General features: G+C 38.7%; 1 protein-coding gene across 4 annotated transcripts in view; it reads left to right on the top strand.

Annotated features, from left to right (window-relative positions):
* SH3KBP1 (SH3-domain kinase binding protein 1) overlaps positions 1 to 21,513 on the top strand; it is a 233,840-nt gene that overhangs the window by 190,298 nt on the left and 22,029 nt on the right. For all 4 annotated transcript variants that reach the window (XM_014960425.1, XM_014960423.1, XM_014960424.1 and 1 more), the window contains 4 exons: positions 7,047 to 7,148; positions 12,312 to 12,363; positions 16,364 to 16,435; positions 18,497 to 18,659. In XM_014960425.1, the coding sequence (XP_014815911.1) occupies positions 7,047 to 7,148; positions 12,312 to 12,363; positions 16,364 to 16,435; positions 18,497 to 18,659 (389 nt within the window). The remainder of the gene's footprint in view (positions 1 to 7,046; positions 7,149 to 12,311; positions 12,364 to 16,363; positions 16,436 to 18,496; positions 18,660 to 21,513) is intronic.

The raw sequence follows: 21,513 nt of genomic DNA, 5'->3' as shown, positions 1-21,513 counted from the left end.
TCTGTGAAACTGTGGTATCCTACCATGAAAATTTCACTTTTTCAAACCCTGCACTGTTATGGTATCTCAATAGTCTGAATACTCTAAATTTTTACTTTGTATATTTAGCTTGCCAATTGTATATTTTAAGTTTAGTAGTCTGTAAATCTCAAGTTAAAAAGAGAATTTTCATAGGCCAGTGTTTTAGAAGGCTTCTGTACATCTACTTGCATAGCAGAAAACTAATTTGAGCACTCCAACAGCATATGCTTGGCAGCTACCTTTTCTGAAGACCTGCTTGTTCTTGTTCTTGGCATTGCTTTCTGTCCTAGCTATAATGATGAAGTCTGTATGATGAAATATTTCTATATCAAAAACTTTAATCAGAAAAGCTGAAAAGTGAGTAGTTATGTATTGATGTCTAAGCCAGGACCGTTACAAAGTAGTAGCACATTCAGAGGCCCAGCCTGCGCAGTGATCTGCTCCCTCAGAAAAACAGAAGTCCTATTTGCAGATGAAAAGATCATCCTTTTTCAGATTTATTTCTTCAGGAGTTTACACAGCTGCAGTTACGGTTGTACATTGGAGAGAAAATGAATGTATAGCTTGTTACTTTGTTGTGGGACCTTGGGTAGTAGGAAAGAACTCACAGGGAGAGTGGTTGGGCATTGGAATAGGCTGCCCAGGGAGGTGGTTGAGTCACCATCCCTGGCTGTGTTTAAGAACCGTTTAGATGTGGTGTTGGGGGATATGGTGTAGGGGAGAACTTTAGAGTAGGGTGGATGGTTGGACTCGATGATCCCGAGGGTCTCTTCCAGCCTAGATGATTCTGTGATTTGCTTTACCACCAAAATCTTTCCCCTGTGCTAGGAAGGGGGAGAGATGACCATGAGGCTGTGGCACTCCCTGAAATGGTCAATCCTTGCAAAGGTAGCGAGAGACAAGAGAGCGGGTGCTGCCTTGAAGGTCCGGTTGCTTTGGAGGAAAAGGCAGGAAACAGCCTTGCCCCTAAAATGAATGGAAAACGTGGCTGAAGCAGTTCAAGGTGTTTGACTGAAGGGAAGTTTGTGTTCTTGATTTGCGACCAGCTGTGCTCCTGGGCTGGGCTGGCGACTAGAGCTAGCATCTTGTCAGTAGTGTCTGTCTGGGTCCAGCTGCTGCTCTGCAGTGAGTGGAGTATTTGTAAGACTATGTAATAGAAGGTGCCTTATGCTGGGGCTTTTTGTTCAGTCTCCACCAGATTCTGCTTTTTTACGGTTGGATTGAGAGGACCGGGGGAAGGAACAGCGTGGTGCTTGTTCTAATACAAGAGCAGTAGTTTTTGCTGCTGAGCAAAACCGTTAATATAAGGTTACTGTGTGCGTAAGAGGCCAAGCAATGTCGTGATTCTTGCACCCAGAAGAGCAGGAAGCACGACTCTAGTGCTTTATGGCTTTTCATAGCCAGTATGAGAGTAGCTACAGGATCCCTGCAGTTGCTAAAAGGAGACTAAGACGTGATCTTACGCTGTCAACCCTACTTACATTTCACTTGCGTTCAGTAACAGCATGAAAAATCTGGTGCTCCAAATAGAAACTTTCTTTGCCTGTATATTAAAATATCTTTGCATGGCTTTTGTCTGGTCTCTCTAGTCTTACATCTCTCTCTGTTCCTCCTCCTCTGCCGCTACTCTTTTAGTCACCACAGAATTAAGTTTCAGGGTGGAGCTGTTCTTGTCTTTCTTATCTTATCATTGGGTTTGGGTTTCAATTTTGTTTTCTTCTTTTCTGTTGTTTTAATATTCCCTTCTGCAAAAACCAGTCTGTTTTCTCCAGGTGATTCCTTCTTATGATTTTCTTCACAGCTTGCGTGTCTCAATTCTAATGACATGAAGGACATTTCCCCCACTTATTCTTCATGTCAAGAAGAGGACTGGTGTTTTTTAGTTCACCTGTGTATACTCTTAAATTTGTTGGCAACATGTTGACAAAAGCTAGTTGTATTCTGGTGTTCTGGTAGTTGCCATTTCTCCCACATTTACCCTTTCCTCTGACTCTATTCTGATTTATATAAGTATTCCAGTTTAGGTTAAAGTTTTAGTACCTTACATATTGTGTAACATTTATTTCTATAAAGTTTTAAAAATCCTTCTCAAAAATTCCTCAACACCTCTGTCTTTCTCATCACTATGTTTTGTCCAGTTCTCCCTAATACTCACCACAAAATGAATGTTGCTAATAAATCCAATGTATTGGGTCTATTATCACTTATTCGGGATCTTCTGAGCTTGGAATTAGAACGGATGTTGATTCTGCCTTCTTACATTTTGCCTCTCCTCCCTCCCTTCATTCTCTAAAAAGTAATTTGAATTATAGTTCTTCAGATACAAGATTTTGGAACAAAACTACTTCACTGGAAAAGAGGAAAAAAACAAGATTTGTGTTTCAATGAGAAAGTGCTAAAATTTCCCTCTACATTTGTGTTTTCTGTTTCATGAATCTGCCTCTGCCTGAACAATGCAAAGAGGCTTGGCAATGTGAAACAGCAGTGGATTTCTCTAAGGTATTTGATTGCACTGTCACTGCAATGAGTACATGAGTGTAGTCTCTGAGTCAAGCTTTGATAGGAGCTGATTTTTACAGTAGCTAAATGTTGGCCTAGCTACCACCTAACTTGCATGATCTCTGGTATCTGTCAAACACAATTTCTCCTGGTTTTGCTGTGTCAGTTTTGTAAATCTTTTGTTTTCCTTTTGTTTTCTTAAATTAAACTAACATGTATTTTTAGTTACTGGAATACATTTTTTTTCTCAGAATTTTGGGGATATTTCAGCATCTGCTTTTTGTCTGTTTACATTGTTATGAGTCTGGCAGGATAATATGGATAATTTTTGTATAAAATCTGCCAACCTTGAACCAGTGGAGACATATTGAAAAAATACTCTGATTAGGATTGCATGGCTGATGGGGATCTAGAGGTATTGGAGTAGCTTTTGCTCAGTGTTCACAGGCAGCCACAAGGTTTTAATCATGTTTCTCTGATTGCGCTTCATAGTTATGTCATTTGATAGTACTTGGGGCAGCTTGTGGAGCTGTAACTCAGGTATCCTTGTACGGTGGTCTGTCTTGTGATGAAGATGTACCTGCTGCCAGCATCATACATGGGCTTCCAGAGGCTGCTGAGGCACAGTGAGCCTGCAGTTGTGGGTAGCAGGAGGGCACCACCACAAACATTCTTCACTAGATTTCATCTGTAGCATTTATTTTTTGAGATTGCCTTCTATCTTTTTGCTCAGTGACACGGAAGCCTCCTCTGGCAAATAAAGTAAATGAGAAAATTAAAGAGAAACCACCTAAAGACTTATTTACTGTATGAAAATCCTGTGTGGTGATTGGCTGTATAAGCCTGAGCAATAAGATGGAGAGGAGAAAAAAGCAAACCTGCAGCTGCTTGGGATTAATGAACATGTGACACAAACAGCATCTTCATGAAAACAAATGAGCTTTAAAAAAAGCATTAAATACAAAATTCATGTGTGTTAATAAAATGAAGAAACAGGAGTAAGATTTGTGTTTCCTAAGAGCATAAAAAAACATTCTACCTAAAAAGAGTATATGTGATGTTGTGTGTCGTTCAGTCAGGATTATTAGCTAGCACCAAGCTGTGCTATCAGTTGAAGCACAAGTTTTTTGTCTCTGGAAGGTTGAATTATTCTTAATATTTTTCAAAATCTAAATTGGGTCATAAATGTTTTGGCAATTTCAGATTAGCAGCATAGGGGGTGGAGGGCATTATAAAACATGCCATGTGATAGAACAGTTGAGTGCACTGATTACTAGGCTGCGCAAGTAGAGACAGCCAAGTGGGAGGGTGCTTTCACATCAGGAATGAGGGGTGCTGGCTCTGCAGTAAGAGTAAAACCCTGCATAGTGCCTGCCCGTGCCATGCATGACTTGCTGATTATATTGGTCCTGCATGGAGCCCTGTATTCTCTCAGCAGATATTTTGAAACCAGTCAAGGATCAGCCCTGCTCCCTTACAAAGGCTTCACAGTTGAACAGAACTGGAAAATATCTCCTAAAAAACTCCCAGGAAGGTCTAGAAAAGGCAAATGTCCTTGGTGAAGGCCACCCTCCTAAAGGAAAGGGAGAGTGCAGGAGAAAAACACAGATTGAGCACGAGAGAAGATGACCAGAAAAAGAATGAAAGGATTGGTCAGTGCTTGAATTTGTAGCTCAGGAACACATTACATCAGAGTATTGAGATATGAAGGAATACATGCTCGAAACAGACATGATGCAATAAACCAGGCTATTTAGCTTGCATATTTAGTTAGCACATACTCTGTCTCAGGAGATGAGATGGACTAAATAAGCTAAGTAAAAAGCCCAGCAAAGAATAATTCCGCCTCCCTCCCGCCCCCTTGCAAAAAACCTCATAAAAGCAATGATGTTCTTTAATGCGAGTCTGTTTTCTCTCAAATATCATGCAATGTTTTTGCATTATAACTTACAGAAAAAAATCAACAAGCACAGTCATTGTGAACAATATTTTAAAGACTTCTCTTGGTATTAAGTGTATACCACATTAAGTTAACAAGCATTCTTCTGTCATCCCTGTAGCAGGTGAAACAAATGATTTCATGGAAATGTAACAATAAGACCATTCTGCATACATGCATTGTCATGCAATCTCTTATTGCCCATTCACTTTCAGATTTTTTCAGATAGATCCCCTCCCCTATTTAAACTACTGTTTACTTCTAGACAAAGAAATAGTTGTTTTCTTTTACGTTTGCTCCTTCTGTGCTATTGTAATGTGTGCATGATTTGTAAACATTTATCTTCAAAACTTTTCTAAATTGTGAGGGAGAGCATGCTATGATTGTTCCTAGGCAGGTGATGAACTGAAGATCAGAGTGGCTATATTTTAAAGTCTTTGCTAATTTTGGATACTAACCTTGGAAAAAAATCAGATCTGTCTTTTAATCAATGTTTAATACTCTGTTCCCCTATACAAATGGCTGCAACAGTGACTGATTTGAGCGTGTGCCATTTTTAACCCTAGAGCTTTTTCATGTACTGCTCAACAGGTATGACTTCACAACCAAATTATATAGATAAACAGTGTTAAGACATGCACTTCCACCTGGTGTTTTTCAAACTATTTTCTCACAACACAAGGATGTTAAGATTCTGGATGCCTTGATCCAGTACAGTTTCTGGATAGATGTTGCCTCATAGCATACATGAAGCTTGTCGAATTTGGCCTGTTTTGTTTACTTCTGTCCATTTTTTTGGCTTTGTTCTCTGTGGAAACTTACATAATTATGTAGTGCATGTTGTTGCCTCTTTTCCTAAACTAGCTGCCTGCTCTTGTCTACTTTTATTATATCCATAACCCTCTGTTCTGGCTTGTCCCTGTATTCTGGTGTTCCAGATGCAGAGCTTTTTCTATCTCTCATTTTACTGAAAAGCAAGAAGAGATGGGTGATTGCAATGAGACAGCTCTGTACATTATAATGGTTTTTTCCACAGCCCAGATAAAGTCTTTGCAGGGAAAGAACCACTCAGTTTCTGCAGCAGTGAGTGGTGGAGAATCCTCATCACAGGATGATTTGGAGTAGCGACTATGTCCCAAGCTAGAACTGTCAGACCTACATGAGTGCTACCAAGTATTCAGAGAACTCAGCTGCTAAATTTCAACTGATCTTTTCTGAACAGCACTGAAATGTGACTTTTTAAAAAGCAGAAGTACTTCATGAAATCCGGGAGAGTTTCCACAGACTTGGATTAGAAATGTTAGAATAGGAACATCCAACATGTTGAACTCTTGAGCATTTTCAGTGTGGCTCTGGTACCGGGGCAGCTGGATATACCTGGCAGAGGCAGATGGTTTGGCCCCTCCAGATCTGTAGTTGTGGCAGCAGTGATGCTGCAGTGATTGCTTAAGGCTGATGTTGCCAACTGATGTGCAATCCCAGCTGTAAACCCAAGCTTGTTTAAACATGGTTCTCACAGAATGGGGGGCTTGAATCCCTGGAGTTTTTGTCATGTCCAACCCAGGCACTGTTTGTGGAATTTCACTTTCCCTCATGTCTCAGGTGTGTCATATTTATTGCATGTCTCTGAGCCACGTGAAGAGTTTGGACTACTGCTCGAGAGGATAGAAAGGTTGGCCAGCCTGGTGCTAAGCCAACTGCTAAAACTGGCTGAAATGGTATTAAGATTAAGCATGTGGTGGGTGACTTTCCCGTAATTGTGCTTTGGAAAACAGCTGAATTGGTTCAGCTACAGATTTCAGAGAAGAAGAATGTGGAAAATCTCAACTGGAAGTGTTCTCTTCAGCAAACGCAAAAATAAGTAAATGTGGAGTTTAACATCTAGGACGCAAGGAACACTTTTAACCTTCTCTAAGTTTGGGGCTTCAGTTAGTAGTATTATTCATTACCAAAATAGCTGTATTATTTTTTTCATCATGTAGACTCACTGATACACTAGTTCATTTATGCAAGCATTTAGGTGTATGCTGTTTTGCTAGACACACTGCACTGTGCTGCTCAAAAGTACTGCAGAAAAAGGTGATGCTTGATATTGATCAGGTGTATAACGCCTTCTTAATTGGACTGTGATGACATGTAATAATCTCAGAAGTAATTCTACTGTGTCAAGATTTTCTTGAAAGTATGGGAAATAAAGGAGCTTTTTTACCCCCTGGGATATATGATCTTTAATTAAGTTATTGTCTTTCTGGAAAATGAAGTCAGAGAGAAGTAATATCATACGTGCTCAAAATGCTTACTGGTTTAATAGATCAAATGGTGGAATAGTGTTTTGCTTTAGACACAGTCAAGCTCTTGAGCTCTTACAGCATGATTAGTGTTCTTTCCTAGCTGCTCCATGTAATAATGCAATGTGGGGTGATTACTGAAGTTTTTATCTGGTAGATTACCCTGTTAACCTGGCACTCCAATAAATTGTCATATTTTAGCAAAAAGGCAGGATATTATGCAAAAGAGCACTTCAGCACACGTATCTGTTCAGCACACAAGCACATTGTGTTTTTCATTTTATTTTACTATTTTGTAGGATTGCATTGATGTGGGTTGGTGGGAAGGAGAACTCAATGGCAGACGAGGAGTGTTTCCAGATAACTTTGTCAAGCTTCTCCCTTCTGATTTTGAAAAAGAGGTAAGCAATGTATTCCTTCATATTCACTTTAGAATACAGAATGAAAGTGGAGTTGAAAGAAATTATCTTTCAGATGTTATTTTCACAAAGTTCTACTTCTAAATTAATAATAACAATAAAAAAAATTAAAGAAAACCAATTTCTGGGTTACGAAGCATCTATGAACAGAATATGTGGCACTTAAAGTTGTATGATGGTGTTTCTCTAAAGGGTTTGATTGGCCTATTCAGTCAGTCCACCTCCACTACGTTCCTTTAAAAGCCATCTGTCCTGCATCCTAAGTTTGAGAGAGAAAGGAACTGGAGGTCCCAGGGTAAAATGCAACGATCACCAGAACTGTCAACTTTTCTCCATTGCTTTTGTGGTGGAATATGAAAAGTTAGTGTACCACCTGCATCCAGATTGCCAGCAGTCAAACACTCTTCCAGAATGAAAAGGATGAAATTTCAACTGTGAGATTTGAAAGACAACAGTGAGCTTTTGGTATTTCAGAGACATATTTCTTACTTCTGTTAGAATTATTAAAAAAGAAGCTATTAAATATATGCAGAAGCTTTTTCAGCTTCTATTTATTTGAAAGAGATGACATCATTATTTGCCAAACAATATTTAGAAATCCTACATCTTCCTGGAAGAAAGTAATGGATTACTTCCCTCAAAAGCCCATTCCATTTTTAGTAACCTTTTCAGTCATCAGTGGGATATTCCAAGCTTGCAATCAGGCTTTTGATGAGTATTTCACAGTGACAGTGTAAGCCTTCTGTGATAAAACTGAGACTTACTGGCACTGAGCTTCAATCTTTGGTAATAAAATTGGATGCCAGAGGCAAAAATTAAATAACTTGGAAAGCTTAATAAAAGAACTATTAAACAACTCACAGAAGCTAACACGATAATTATTGAAAATGAAGGTAGAAGAGCAGCAAACACTGTGGGAGATGAAAACGCAATTCCATAGCAGACTAGATATCCTGGCTTTAGGCCTAGTAATAAAAAAAGGTGATTTCCAGAAGAGGCAGAAATAAATAAACCTTAAGACATAGTGAGCCTATTATAGAAGAAAAGAATCTTTTCTCTTATCCACTTTTTTTGTGGTGAAGTTTATTTGGTCTTTTTGAACGTATAAAATATATATCTTCAGGTGTTTTTTTCTTTGGAGTATGGTGAATATAACTTGTAGAATAAATTAAATATTCAGACACTTTGAAATTGCAGCTAGGTTGCTGTAAATGTGGAGAATGAATTTTTTTTTTTAAATGGCACAGATCTGGCCACATGAGTAAGTAACTGGTAGGACTATGGACTGTCTGTCTTTGTCTGAATCAATTCTAAAAGGGAAGGAAATGGATACTTTTTCAGTGGTTTTGTCAGGTATTTTCTGATGTGATCCAGAAAGCTTGAATTCCATCCCATGGTCTGAAAGTATTTGTTGCAGTAGTTCTTCTGCTTGTTGAACAAAAGCTTGGGATCTTTTCCTGTCAGTCCCCAGTTTTCCAATCCTGATTCTTTTCCAGACATGGCTATTTGTCCCAGGCCTTTTTTATTCAATGCCTAGTTCCAGTTTCCACCCTTCAAGTGGTCTCAATTACAGGATTTTCCCTGAGCTCACTACCTGAGTCTAAATCACCATCTGGTTTTACTTTCTGTCGCTACACCCATTTTCTTTAGCCAGCTTGTTTTCCTCTCCCACCTCACTCTTTGTCTCTGCTCTCTAGTTTTGTTCTTTTCTTGTCCAACCAATCCTGGTTTCCTTTCCATTGGCTTCACTTCTACTCTGTCATCTTCTCAGTTATCTCATCTAGCCACAGACCCTTGTAATCCCTCCTTGCTTCTCCGTGTTTCCCTCAGCTGTCTTAAGGCTCCTTCACTCTACCTCTTTTCTGATCTTTGCCTATTATCAACCAAACCCCTAGTTGCTATCGCAAGACATTCATTGTCCCTGTCTTCTTTCCTTTCCATATTTTTCTGCACTATTCTGCATTTAGACCTTGAAACATGTTGCCTAAATTCTTATAGAAGTGTTTCTGTGAGTATGAGAGACCCACTGTTTGTGGTTGATGGCCCACAGCAGGCAGGCTAGAGAAGATTATTCTGAGCTCCTGAGTTCTTGGCCACAGGTTGATGACAGGAGATGATCTGGTTAGGATAAGATGGAAGGAGAAACTTGAGTCTTGCAGGATGGTAACTTCAGAGATTTGAGCTGTTAGGCTTACTCAGTCTGTGCAGAACTGGTAATACTTTTTCCCCAGAGATCAATGCATTTTCTATGTTTGAGAGAGATCCCCGGGAAGGGTGAGTGGCAAGGGCTCGGCCTTCATGGAAAACCTGCTCCCTTGTCAACATTCAGACTAAGACTTGAGAGTTCTAGGGCAGAGGCTGAAGTAATTACTGCAAGTGAGCAAAACAATCGATCTTTCTTGGAAGTAGGTGAGCCATTTGGCAGATATAAAGAAAATAATAGGGGGAAAAATCAACATGCGTTTGATAAAAAATATCAACCTAAATGATTGGTTGAAGTTTGGCAAACTTATGCATATCTGGAAACATCATAGTTTTGTTCTTTTCTTGTCCAACCAATCCTGGTTTCCTTTCCATTGGCTTCACTTCTACTCTGTCATCTTCTCAGTTATCTCATCTAGCCACAGACCCTTGTAATCCCTCCTTGCTTCTCCGTGTTTCCCTCAGCTGTCTTAAGGCTCCTTCACTCTACCTCTTTTCTGATCTTTGCCTATTATCAACCAAACCCCTAGTTGCTATCGCAAGACATTCATTGTCCCTGTCTTCTTTCCTTTCCATATTTTTCTGCACTATTCTGCATTTAGACCTTGAAACATGTTGCCTAAATTCTTATAGAAGTGTTTCTGTGAGTATGAGAGACCCACTGTTTGTGGTTGATGGCCCACAGCAGGCAGGCTAGAGAAGATTATTCTGAGCTCCTGAGTTCTTGGCCACAGGTTGATGACAGGAGATGATCTGGTTAGGATAAGATGGAAGGAGAAACTTGAGTCTTGCAGGATGGTAACTTCAGAGATTTGAGCTGTTAGGCTTACTCAGTCTGTGCAGAACTGGTAATACTTTTTCCCCAGAGATCAATGCATTTTCTATGTTTGAGAGAGATCCCCGGGAAGGGTGAGTGGCAAGGGCTCGGCCTTCATGGAAAACCTGCTCCCTTGTCAACATTCAGACTAAGACTTGAGAGTTCTAGGGCAGAGGCTGAAGTAATTACTGCAAGTGAGCAAAACAATCGATCTTTCTTGGAAGTAGGTGAGCCATTTGGCAGATATAAAGAAAATAATAGGGGGAAAAATCAACATGCGTTTTTTAAAAAATATCAACCTAAATGATTGGTTGAAGTTTAGCAAACTTATGCATATCTGGAAACATCATCTTATAGGTGGTTCCACAAGACAATATACATTGTTGCATAGCTACCAATGTAGTGACAGTGATTGTCATCAATCTGCAGTAAAGGAAATAAGGTCCTTCTCAGATGTAGTGACAGTGATTGTCATCAATCTGCAATAAAGGAAATAATGTCCTTCTCAGAAAAAAAAAAAAAGTGGACATATAAAGAAAACAATTATTATTTTTTTACTTAGACTTTATTCTCAATAATTTTGATATTGTTTTTTTTAAAGAGTGAGAGTTAAGGTATGTCATTTGATCTGGCATGGTGCTCCATTTTCCAAGATATATATGGTGAATGCCAGCTATGGGGTGCATGTGTACACACACATCAGCATAGAAGAAAAACCACTCCTCCCGTGGCCTGCAGGTTAAGAGAAACTGTTGTGTTGCTGATTTGGTGGTAATGTTTCTCAACCATACCATTACAGATCTGTTAGGAAAATGGCCATAACAGAGAAGGCAAAAGTAAAAAGTACAGATTGGTGGGAACGACATATAAAGAAAACAATTATTATTTTTTTTACTAGACTTTATTCTCAAGACATATAAAGAAAACAATTATTATTTTTTTACTTAGACTTTATTCTCAATAATTTTGATATTGTTTTTTTTAAAGAGTGAGAGTTAAGGTATGTCATTTGATCTGGCATGGTGCTCCATTTTCCAAGATATATATGGTGAATGCCAGCTATGGGGTGCATGTGTACACACACATCAGCATAGAAGAAAAACCACTCCTCCCGTGGCCTGCAGGTTAAGAGAAACTGTTGTGTTGCTGATTTGGTGGTAATGTTTCTCAACCATACCATTACAGATCTGTTAGGAAAATGGCCATAACAGAGAAGGCAAAAGTAAAAAGTACAGATTGGTGGGAACAATTTATTCATTTCACCAAACATCTAAAACTCTGATAACTCTCTTTCACGACTGGAGCTTTAAATGTATCACACAATTTATTCATTTCACCAAACATCTAAAATTCTGATAACTCTCTCACAAACGGAGCTTTAAATGTATCATTATGGGGTGCATGTGTACACACACATCAGCATAGAAGAAAAACCACTCCTCCCGTGGCCTGCAGGTTAAGAGAAACTGTTGTGTTGCTGATTTGGTGGTAATGTTTCTCAACCATACCATTACAGATCTGTTAGGAAAATGGCCATAACAGAGAAGGCAAAAGTAAAAAGTACAGATTGGTGGGAACAATTTATTCATTTCACCAAACATCTAAAACTCTGATAACTCTCTTTCACGACTGGAGCTTTAAATGTATCACAGTGAATGAATAAAATGTAACCTTTGCAGCATTCTCTGTGTTCTGCATTTTTACCCCATCTATGAGTCTAAAAAAACCCAAAAACCACTTCAGGTTTTGCCACTTCTATTTGGGTTTTTTTGTGTTTGGTTTTCCAAAATGGGTTGGAAGATTAAATTTTAAATAATAGGTTTCTTCAGTAAACCAAAGGTCATGTCTTTCTCAAATTTTAAGGCACATAAACTGGACTTTTATTTTCCCCTCAGCAGGACATTTCAGTTGCAAAAGTAGAACAATGTCATTTTATTTGTCAATGCTATTTTCTCTCTTCAAACTCATTTTAATGACATTATTTTGGGGGAAATACGTGACAGATCTGTAGTCTCAAGTCTTGTAGTTATTAATGTTAAGCAATGTATTATTAACTCCAGCCTTTGTATGAATGAGATTTACAGGCATTTTGAAGCAGTTTGTTTTCTTCTGTTATTAAATTTTAGAGACCGAAAAAACCACCACCTCCATCAGCCCCTGTCATCAAACAAGGATCAGGTAAGGTGCAGCTGATATTGTACAGCACACATCAGTCTAAGTTAAGTCTATTCAAATATGTATAATTCACCTGTATCAACATTGATAAACAGGAGGTGTCTAGACAACAACTAATAAATCAGGATCAAATTGCAAAAAGATGATAACGCCGGAAGACTGTGGTGTGCTCTTTAAATGTATTGCAGGCAGCTATCTGCACAATTTTAAAATACAGTGTTTTGCCCCTTAAGCGTGTTAATTTGGAATGAGTGTGATACTTTAGTTTTTAGAAGTTCTTCAGTTCTGTTCCTTGACTGAGGTTGATTGTGCGCATGTCTTTCTGTATAGACCAAATATGTTGGAGTCTACTAATACCTGCAGGAGGAAATGGCATTCGCTTTACACCTACAGATCTGATTTGTTCTACAGAAAGAGTTTTTTGCATATCTATAAGAGTCAGGTAACTTGGCTGTAATACAGTGGCCCCATCTGAGTTGCAATCTAATTCTTACAGATGTGCATGATTGCTGGAGCTGTCTGGCTGTCACCAGGTTCTATTAGTTAGATGCTTGATTTTCAATACTTCATACCCTTTTATATACTTTATATATATATATAGAGAGAGAGTATAAAACTAAAAGGAGTTATCCTGAATCTGGTTATGTAGATAATGGTGTTGCAAGTGTAATAAGGGGCTGATTATGTTTTCCAAACAGATGAATGCTAGCAAAGCTGGTTTTGGAATGTGTTCCAAACTAAACATATACACTGAATTGTGTATAAATACTAAGAGCTGAAACCACTTTTATTTGTAGTTTGAAAATGAACTCTCAATGCAAATTTTCAGAAGTGCCTGCATGATTTATTTTTTTCCATGAAACCTAAAAACAGTTAAAGTATCTACGCACTTGATAGTTCTGACCTCAGAAACCAAATTCCTGTTCCATTCATGTAAAATCACAAATCACGAGGCATGGGATGCTTTCAGAGTTTTCATGTGTATTGCAGTTGTGGTGGAAACATAACTATGGCTGGAATTCTTTAATCCCTTAACTCCAGTTGGTTTGTTAAAATTCTGCAGCAGCACTGCTGCTTCCCCCACCGTTTTTGAAAAACAAAATGAACACGTCCACTCTAGTTAGATTATTTTTCTTGTCGCTGTGGTCTGTTCCAGCTTTCAGTGCTTTAGAAACTAAATTTCCCTCTCCTGCAGTCTTGACCTATTAATAGAACGAGTTACACCAGTGTACAACTTACTGTGAATCAATAGGCTATAATTCAACTAGTTTGAATTTGTCAAGCAGTTCTTTGACTACAGAATCATGACTATAAATATTTAGTTTGCTTATTTACACCCATGGTTTATTCTTCACTCTGTCTTGAGACTCCTAAAAACAAAGATTTGATTTTAAGATCGGCAAGTGCTCAGAGAGAACAGTGTAACTTTGCCACCTAGCGGTGGTTGCATACTAAAGATGTCTTAGTGACTACCTCACGCGTGGTTTGGTAAAGCTCCATAAAACGTTATGTTTCTTTCAATTTCTACTAATTAGATAATAATACTTCTAATATGTTTGTATCTGTTTGCATCTAACGCCGTAGCCATGTCAGCAGGATGATGTGCCTATTTTCAGAAGGAAAATTAATGCATAACAGAGGCAGACAATTTGATTAAGGCCACCTAAGTCTGTAGCAAAGCCAAGGCTTTTTCTGTTCTTTGTTTTCATACTCAGTCTTTGACAAGTCCTGGCTGATTATGCACAAGAGTTTCTTCTGATATCTATTTAGAGGTGAAAATTGCGTTTATGGTCATCCTGGCATCCTCTACTTTGTCCGGTTATCACTTGCTAGCACTGTATTTTACCACATCCCTGTATCAGACCTTACTGTTGATAGTAGGTAACAATTTCCAGTAATGTTTCTTCATATTTAACCAGTCACAGTGTGATGATTAAATTGAGAACTGTCAGTTGCAGGCAAAATAATCAGATATCAATATCTTCTGATGCAGAGTGTAAAAACATAGCAGAGAATTAGAATTGGTCTTTGTAGTACAAGCGGTACATATGTAAAGGAGATGTCTAGTTTGTGTTATAGTATAGCAGGAAGTTTGGCTTTATTTCCAAATTCTGCACAGCAGTAGACTGCCAGGGCTGCCTGTGCTGGGCTGCTTTACAAAGCCAGATGAAAACTGGAGAACCAAGGTTAGAAGCATGCATCCATTACATAGTGATTGACAAGCAGTAGGGATTTCAGTGGGTAGCTGGGATAAACAGTACAACTGCATCCAGACTGGTGGGAGGGAATATTCTGTTGAGTCCCTTTGGGAGCTGGTACGGAGTTCACCAGAGCTTCCTTGCAGGTGACCTTCTCCTGGCAGCTAAGGCAGGAGCACGGTTAATTTGAGGGTCACAACCAAAGTAGGGAGCACACCAGAGCCTAAGAGATCCAAATGTTTGTAGGTTTATTGTTTTAGACATGGCCTGAGAGTGTCCCTCTGTGTGTTAATGATGACTGTTAATCTTACTGTAATTAGGTATATAGACTTATGTCTCTTTTTTTCTTGAACACACTAGTATGTGCAAGATTGTCAATATGTTGACGTGCTTTACATAACTTGCGTTTAGAAAGGCTGTTTCTAGCAACAGTTACTCCTCTCAGGAGTGAAGTATTTTTCATAGAATCACAGAATCATTTAGGTTGGAAAAGACCCTTGAGTTCATCGAATTCAACTGTGCAATGGCAATTCAGTATTATTTATTGACACGATAAGTGATACAAGTGTTGCCTGTCCAACAGCACAGTTATATAAAGAAACAATGGCCAGTGATCACTACCGATGAGCAATTTGCACTGATGAATACTGATTTCTAGGAACCAGCTGCAGAAGAGAGTTGCAACAGCGTATTCAAAAAATGTAAATGTGCTTGAGAACTGCATATAATAGAACAGATTGAAGCAAAAAAATTGCCTTGTGTTCCGTGCCCTGCCTCCTCTGCTTTTCTTGGATGTCATCTACTGTAATTTTTATTGAAATACTAATAGTGTTACCTAAAGCGGTTTTCAACACGACTAAGTTGAAATAGCATTAGCACCTAGTAGTTAGCCAATGCAGTGAAGCCAATATCCAGCAAATCATTTCTTATAATAAGGGGAATGCATCGTGCATGTGCCAGGAAATTTTTGCAAAATCTTCCCGTTGTTGGTGCCACAAGTTCCCTTATTCCTTACAGCAACAGAAGTCAGTATGTCAGGGTCTCTAGTACGGAGGCAGAAGGCAGCAGAAGCTTACACCTCCAGGCCAAGAGCTGTCAATTAGAATAATCATGCAGAATGCTGTCAGTACTACTTTTCTCATCCTTCTAATATGTGGAAGTGAACAGCTACTACTAGAAGTGAAAAAGAGGGGGAGCTTAACCTAATGTAAAATAAGCACTGTACATTTGTCTATATTTCTCTTGGCAGACATGCTCAATTAATTGATTTACTCTTAATGATTCTCCACACTGTTGAATTGGTCTTCAGTTAAGTATGTTTACAGTGGTAAAGGATATATCCCCATTTAAAAATCTGTAGTTACTGGTTTTTGGGTTTTTTTCACAGAATGGTCCAAACGTGCCTATTCTTTTGAGGTGCATTTTTGAAAGCTGTGAACTTGACTGTGAAAAAATAAATGCCCGATTGTTTTTTTGTAATTATGGTATAAGCAAATCATACAATCATAGAATGGTTTGGGTTGGAGGGGACCTTAAAGATCATCTAGTTCCACCCCCCTGCCATGGGCAGGGACATCTTGCAACTGGACCAGGTTGCTCAAAGCCCCATCCAACCTGACCTTGAGCAATTTCAGGGATGGGGCATCCACAGCTTCCTTGAAACTAGATATATGTTCAATTTTAGCATGACATTTTCAAATTGGAGAATGTAAAAAGCCTAAGAAATTGCAGAATTAAATTCTAGGTGGCCATATATGCTGTTTTGTTGGGTTGTACAAAATGCCAAATTTTCCTTTTTTTGACAGATCGAAAGCTTGAAATCAAAAAGGTGCCTCCTGAAAGGCCAGAATGTCTTCCTAATCGAACAGAAGAGAAAGGTATGGAATGTGCTTTCCTGCTGGCTCTCCGCAGAGAGACAGGGGAAATGAAACTGATCACATCCTCATTTTCCAGTCCCTGTTTTCATTAAGTATATTGTTTGGATGCTTGTTTCCCACTCTGATATGCATTTTGGAAAGGATCTCATTGTTGCTTTGGGGCTAAATTCAGGGTATTCAATTGTACCCATGCAGAGCTGTTACATAATTGCAGCCTCAACTGAAGTCAAGGGGAGATATATTCTCAATACATAAAATGCTCTCTAAAGCTCTGTACTCAGGTCCTTGATCAAGCGAGATAACTGCAGGTTAGCATGTACTTTTTCCTTAACATCTATACGCTCTCTAGTTAAAAGCAGAGTTGGTGGTTTTCCTGCATCACAGAGGGACTTTGTGAAGATATAGTCATTAATGCTCATGAATCACCCTATTATTATACTCAACAAAAGTCATAGGTAAGCCTGTGAAGAAATGAAAAAATTCTGTCTTCAAAGCCACGTTTGAAGATTGCAAGAAATGGGGCACAGTAACACACAGAGCAGTGACAAGCAAATTAAACCTTTAATGGTTTCATTGTGTTCATTGTGCATTCTGAATAGTTGGGGGAAAATAGTTACATCGATTCTCTAATTGAAGATGCGGTCAAGTTTCATATGTTTAAGTGGACCATTAGGTTGCAGAGTCAAGTTTGTTTATGGGATTTCTTAACTTTTAAGTATTTGAACTTGCAGTCTTTTAAATGGCACATGAATGCATGTGACTAAATGTGTCATTTAGCAGCAGCAGGGATGGCCCAGGGATGTTCTTTACACTGTGTATTGGATCTGCCTAGCCCATCTGTCATACATAGTTTAGATTTTTAGACACTGATGCAGTATAAATTGTCATAGGAGCAAGTGTGCAAAAATTACACAATACACTGGAAAAGCTTCGATGTTACAGGGGTCCCAATGATTGCATCAACTAAAAGTGTACTGAAAAAGGGTCAACGGTCACTTACTGGACTATTCCAAATCTAATGTGGATTGTGTTTCTAGTGAATAATTCTGGTGAATTCCAAAATCCTTTCAGACTGAAATTTAGAACCCATTAAGCCTGTAACATTCCCAATACCTCTTACATATATACAGAGGTATAATATTCATGGCATATTATATAGACAGTGTTGTCAAGGGAAGCGGAGTGTTGACATAGTAGGATACAGAGAGCAAAGCTTTGATCCCTTTGAGAGTTTTGTCCTTTCTTTAAGAAGAATCAGATTTCCTATGGTGTGGCAAATGTGTTTACATCTTTTTTTTCTGTATTACGAATTTAAAGCATATTATTTTCAAGAGTTATTCATATTTATTGTACTTTACATACTCACAAGCACTACATGTTTGGCTTTGGATATTAGTATGGTGGCACTTCCTAACTACGCATAATCAATTCTGCAAATGATCCAGTTTTTTGTTGGCAAGCTGAAAAATTCAGCATATAAGTCTGTGCTTAAAAACCTAAATAAAAGGTCTGATTTTTCCAAGGGGTTTACATCCTGCCAAACTGCTAAATTTTAATGCTTGTATTTTCATTTAGTTGTAGTTCACCTGAAACACACCTTTTTTCCCCTAGATATGATATTTCTCAGTTTGTTCAAGAGATGTTAAGAATATCCAGCATAATTATTTTTGTGACCTTCTAACTTAATATTGTTTCATATTAGAATTTGATATAAGTTGTGCTTATGGGAAATTGTTCCATATAGTATGTAATTTTTTGCCATTCTTACTATTTACACTCAGAAATCAGAAAGTTACTAAAATGAAAAATAGCATTTCTATTCAGACATTGCACACACGTATCAGCCATGAGGAATTACAGGCAGAGCAGTCAGACAGGGCAAAAAACTGATTAGTGGTAAACATGTTACTTCAAATAAATAATGATTTAGAACTAAACTGGAAAGGAGATAAGCTTTTTCTTTGTACACAGATTTCTTGTTTAATTGTAGACTTGTAAGTGCAAATGAATTCCACTTAATATTATCTGTGTTCTTTTTTTCTGGAAATAATTGATTTAAAGAAAGATCAGAGAGAGAGCAAAAACAGCTAGACTTGCAGAAGCCTTCAGTTCCTGCTATACCTCCGAAGAAACCTCGGCCACCCAAAGCAAACTCTGTGAATAGACCTGGTACCCTGCCTCCCAGACGACCAGAAAGACCAGTTGTGCCTGCGACTCATACAAGGTATTGTTTTTCCTCTGTCCAGTGTTTTTGGGCTTAGTGGAAAAAACACACATTTGAAGAACTTAGATTTTACAGTTAATTTCACAATTTATTTCACAGTAAACTGTATTTGAAGAGAAAAAAAAAAAAAAAAAAGAAAAAAGAAAAGCCTTCTAGTCATCTGGCTGGATCATAACTGTCTTCTTAGTAGTCTTAGATTGTTCATTACTAATTAATTTCTACCGATGAACACACTGTTAACCACAACATCATAGTTTCCAGTGCAGAATATGTGGTAAATATCTGTATCAGTATGTTGCGCTGATATTGACTTTCTCAGTTTAGCTCTAATTTTTCTAGCTTAGCTGGGGCACTAAGTCTGTGCAAAAGCTTGGATTCTACTGAGGAACAGCATTAAACGATGCATATTTCAAATACTGCCAGCTTGGTTTCAGTCTGTTTTCTTTGAGTATTTTAGATCAATTTTTAGCAGAACACGTGTCTTCATAGAAGGTTCTTTAAGCTGGTGCCACTGCAGAATACTGCTGTCAAGTATTTATGCTCTAATGTTGGTTGTATTCTGTAGTTACATCATGCTCTTTATCAGAGGTGGTTACAGCCTTTGAGGAATACTGAGAAATGGGACTGGCCAACACAACTCCATTTAATCTCTGCTGGCACTCGGAACCACAGAGGTTGCAGAAATCAAAGGCCTCACCTATAGTCCTAAATGGCTACGTTAGTCACCGATGCATGGATACACTGTAGACTTCATTTATGCATAGAGGATAGAAATAGGTGAAAACCAGAAAAAAAGCAGTTGCCTAAAACAGGCAAGCTGCACATCTTGCAGCTAGAATATAGGCATAGAAATAATTTTACTAATGTACTGTTAGAAAAATTAGCTGCCATTGAACTACTGGACTTAAGTATACTATTGGTGAATTAAATACCAGAATGGAGTTTAGGGTGGGGTGGAATCAAATAGAAATCCTAAACATTGATTCTCCTCACTCCTCCATATGTTTCATTGAACAAATGCTCTCAGTGTGAAATCTGACACAACGTAAAATTAAAAAAAAGTGCCTGCCTTGTGCTGCCAGTTTTGTCTTACTGAAGTGCTTTGGCCGTGCATCTCTGAGAACTTACTCTTCTATCCAGGTGCTATTGCCAACAAGACTAATACATACCCCAGTGTTCTGTTGACTGGCTAGGTGTGCAACAGGGTAGCTGTTCTTTTGCTCTATCCTTTGCCCAGAATATTTTAAACATATTATAAATAATTTAAATATATAGAGTTGTGAAGGGGTGTTTTATTGCTCTTCTGTTTTCCTTTTTTATAAGTCAGAAATTGCATAAATAAACCATGCATTTTTAAAGGTATTTCAGCTTTTATGTTAACAAAGTGAAAAAGAGGATCTAAACAGTAACCCTATTATGTTCTTAATTGTCCAAACTCTGCTATGTCTAGCACAGAAAAAAATGCTTCTTTCTTTTTATCTGATACCATTATATTTGAAAGAATTTTACTTGTAATAGTCATTAGGTTACAACTGAGAGAAAAAGGTGCTTTTAAGGCAATGATGATGCATGTTGATGATCAGAGCACTAGCAGTTTCCCTATGAGTTTCTTTATCAGCTAATTCAAATTAATGGATTTACCTCATATAGTTGTTCTGCCTGGTAAGAGTGTCTTCTAGGAAGAAAGCAGAAAGTTCACATAATGAAATAATCCATGGAATAGACTTTGAATTACTTGAATAATTAAGAAACGTGAAACTTCAAATGGAAGCAGTCACTTCAATAAAGGTGTTTTGTTTTTAAACCAGTTCAATTTAATGATATAATAAATATTTTTAACACCTGCTGGTATCCATTTCCAGAATCTGAAAAACCTAAAGCAATTCAAATAAAAATTGAACGAGCAGGATTTTTGCTGACCTGTCGTGGTTTAACCCCAGTGGGCAGCTCAGCCCCACTCGGCCGCTCGCTCACTCCCCCGCGGTGGGTCTAGGCTGAGAATCAGAAGGGCAAAAGTGAGAAAACGCGTGGGTTGAGATAAAGACAGTTAAACAGACAAAGGAAATGCTGCGTGTGTAAGCAAAGCAAAATAGGGAGTTCATTCACTGCATCCCAGCAGCAGGCAGGTGTTCAGCCTTCCCCAGGAAAGCTGGGCTTCATCACATGTGGTGGTGACTTGGGAAGAGAAATGCCATAATTTTAAGAATCCCCCTCTTCCTCCTTCTTCCCCCAGCTTTTATGGCTGAGCACAACCTCGTATGACATGGGATATCCCTTTGGTCAGCTGTCCTGCCTGTGTCCCCTCCCAGCTTCTTATGCACCCTCAGCTTGCTTGCTGCTGGGTCAGTGTGAGAAACAGAGAATGCCTTGACACTGTGTAAGCAATAGAGCAAAGCAAAATAGGGAGTTCATTCACTGCTTCCCATCAGCAGGCAGGTGTTCAGCCTTCCCCAGGAAAGCTGGGCTTCATCACATGTGGTGGTGACTTGGGAAGAGAAATGCCATAATTTTAAGAATCCCCCTCTTCCTCCTTCTTCCCCCAGCTTTTATGGCTGAGCACAACCTCGTATGACATGGGATATCCCTTTGGTCAGCTGTCCTGCCTGTGTCCCCTCCCAGCTTCTTATGCACCCTCAGCTTGCTTGCTGCTGGGTCAGTGTGAGAAACAGAGAATGCCTTGACACTGTGTAAGCAATAACCAACACACCCCTGTTTATTCAACACTCTTTTCATCACAAATCCAAAACATAGCACCATTCAGGCTGCTATAAAGAAAGTTAAGTCAGTCCCAGCCAAAACCAGTGCGTGATCCCAAGGGCAAAAATTGCTGTACTTATAAAGCAAGTCTCACAAG

The sequence above is a fragment of the Calidris pugnax genome, unplaced genomic scaffold (assembly GCF_001431845.1).
Source record: "Calidris pugnax isolate Ruff unplaced genomic scaffold, ASM143184v1 scaffold188, whole genome shotgun sequence".
Taxonomy (NCBI): domain Eukaryota; kingdom Metazoa; phylum Chordata; class Aves; order Charadriiformes; family Scolopacidae; genus Calidris; species Calidris pugnax.
This window is presented reverse-complemented; position numbering and strand designations above follow the sequence as displayed.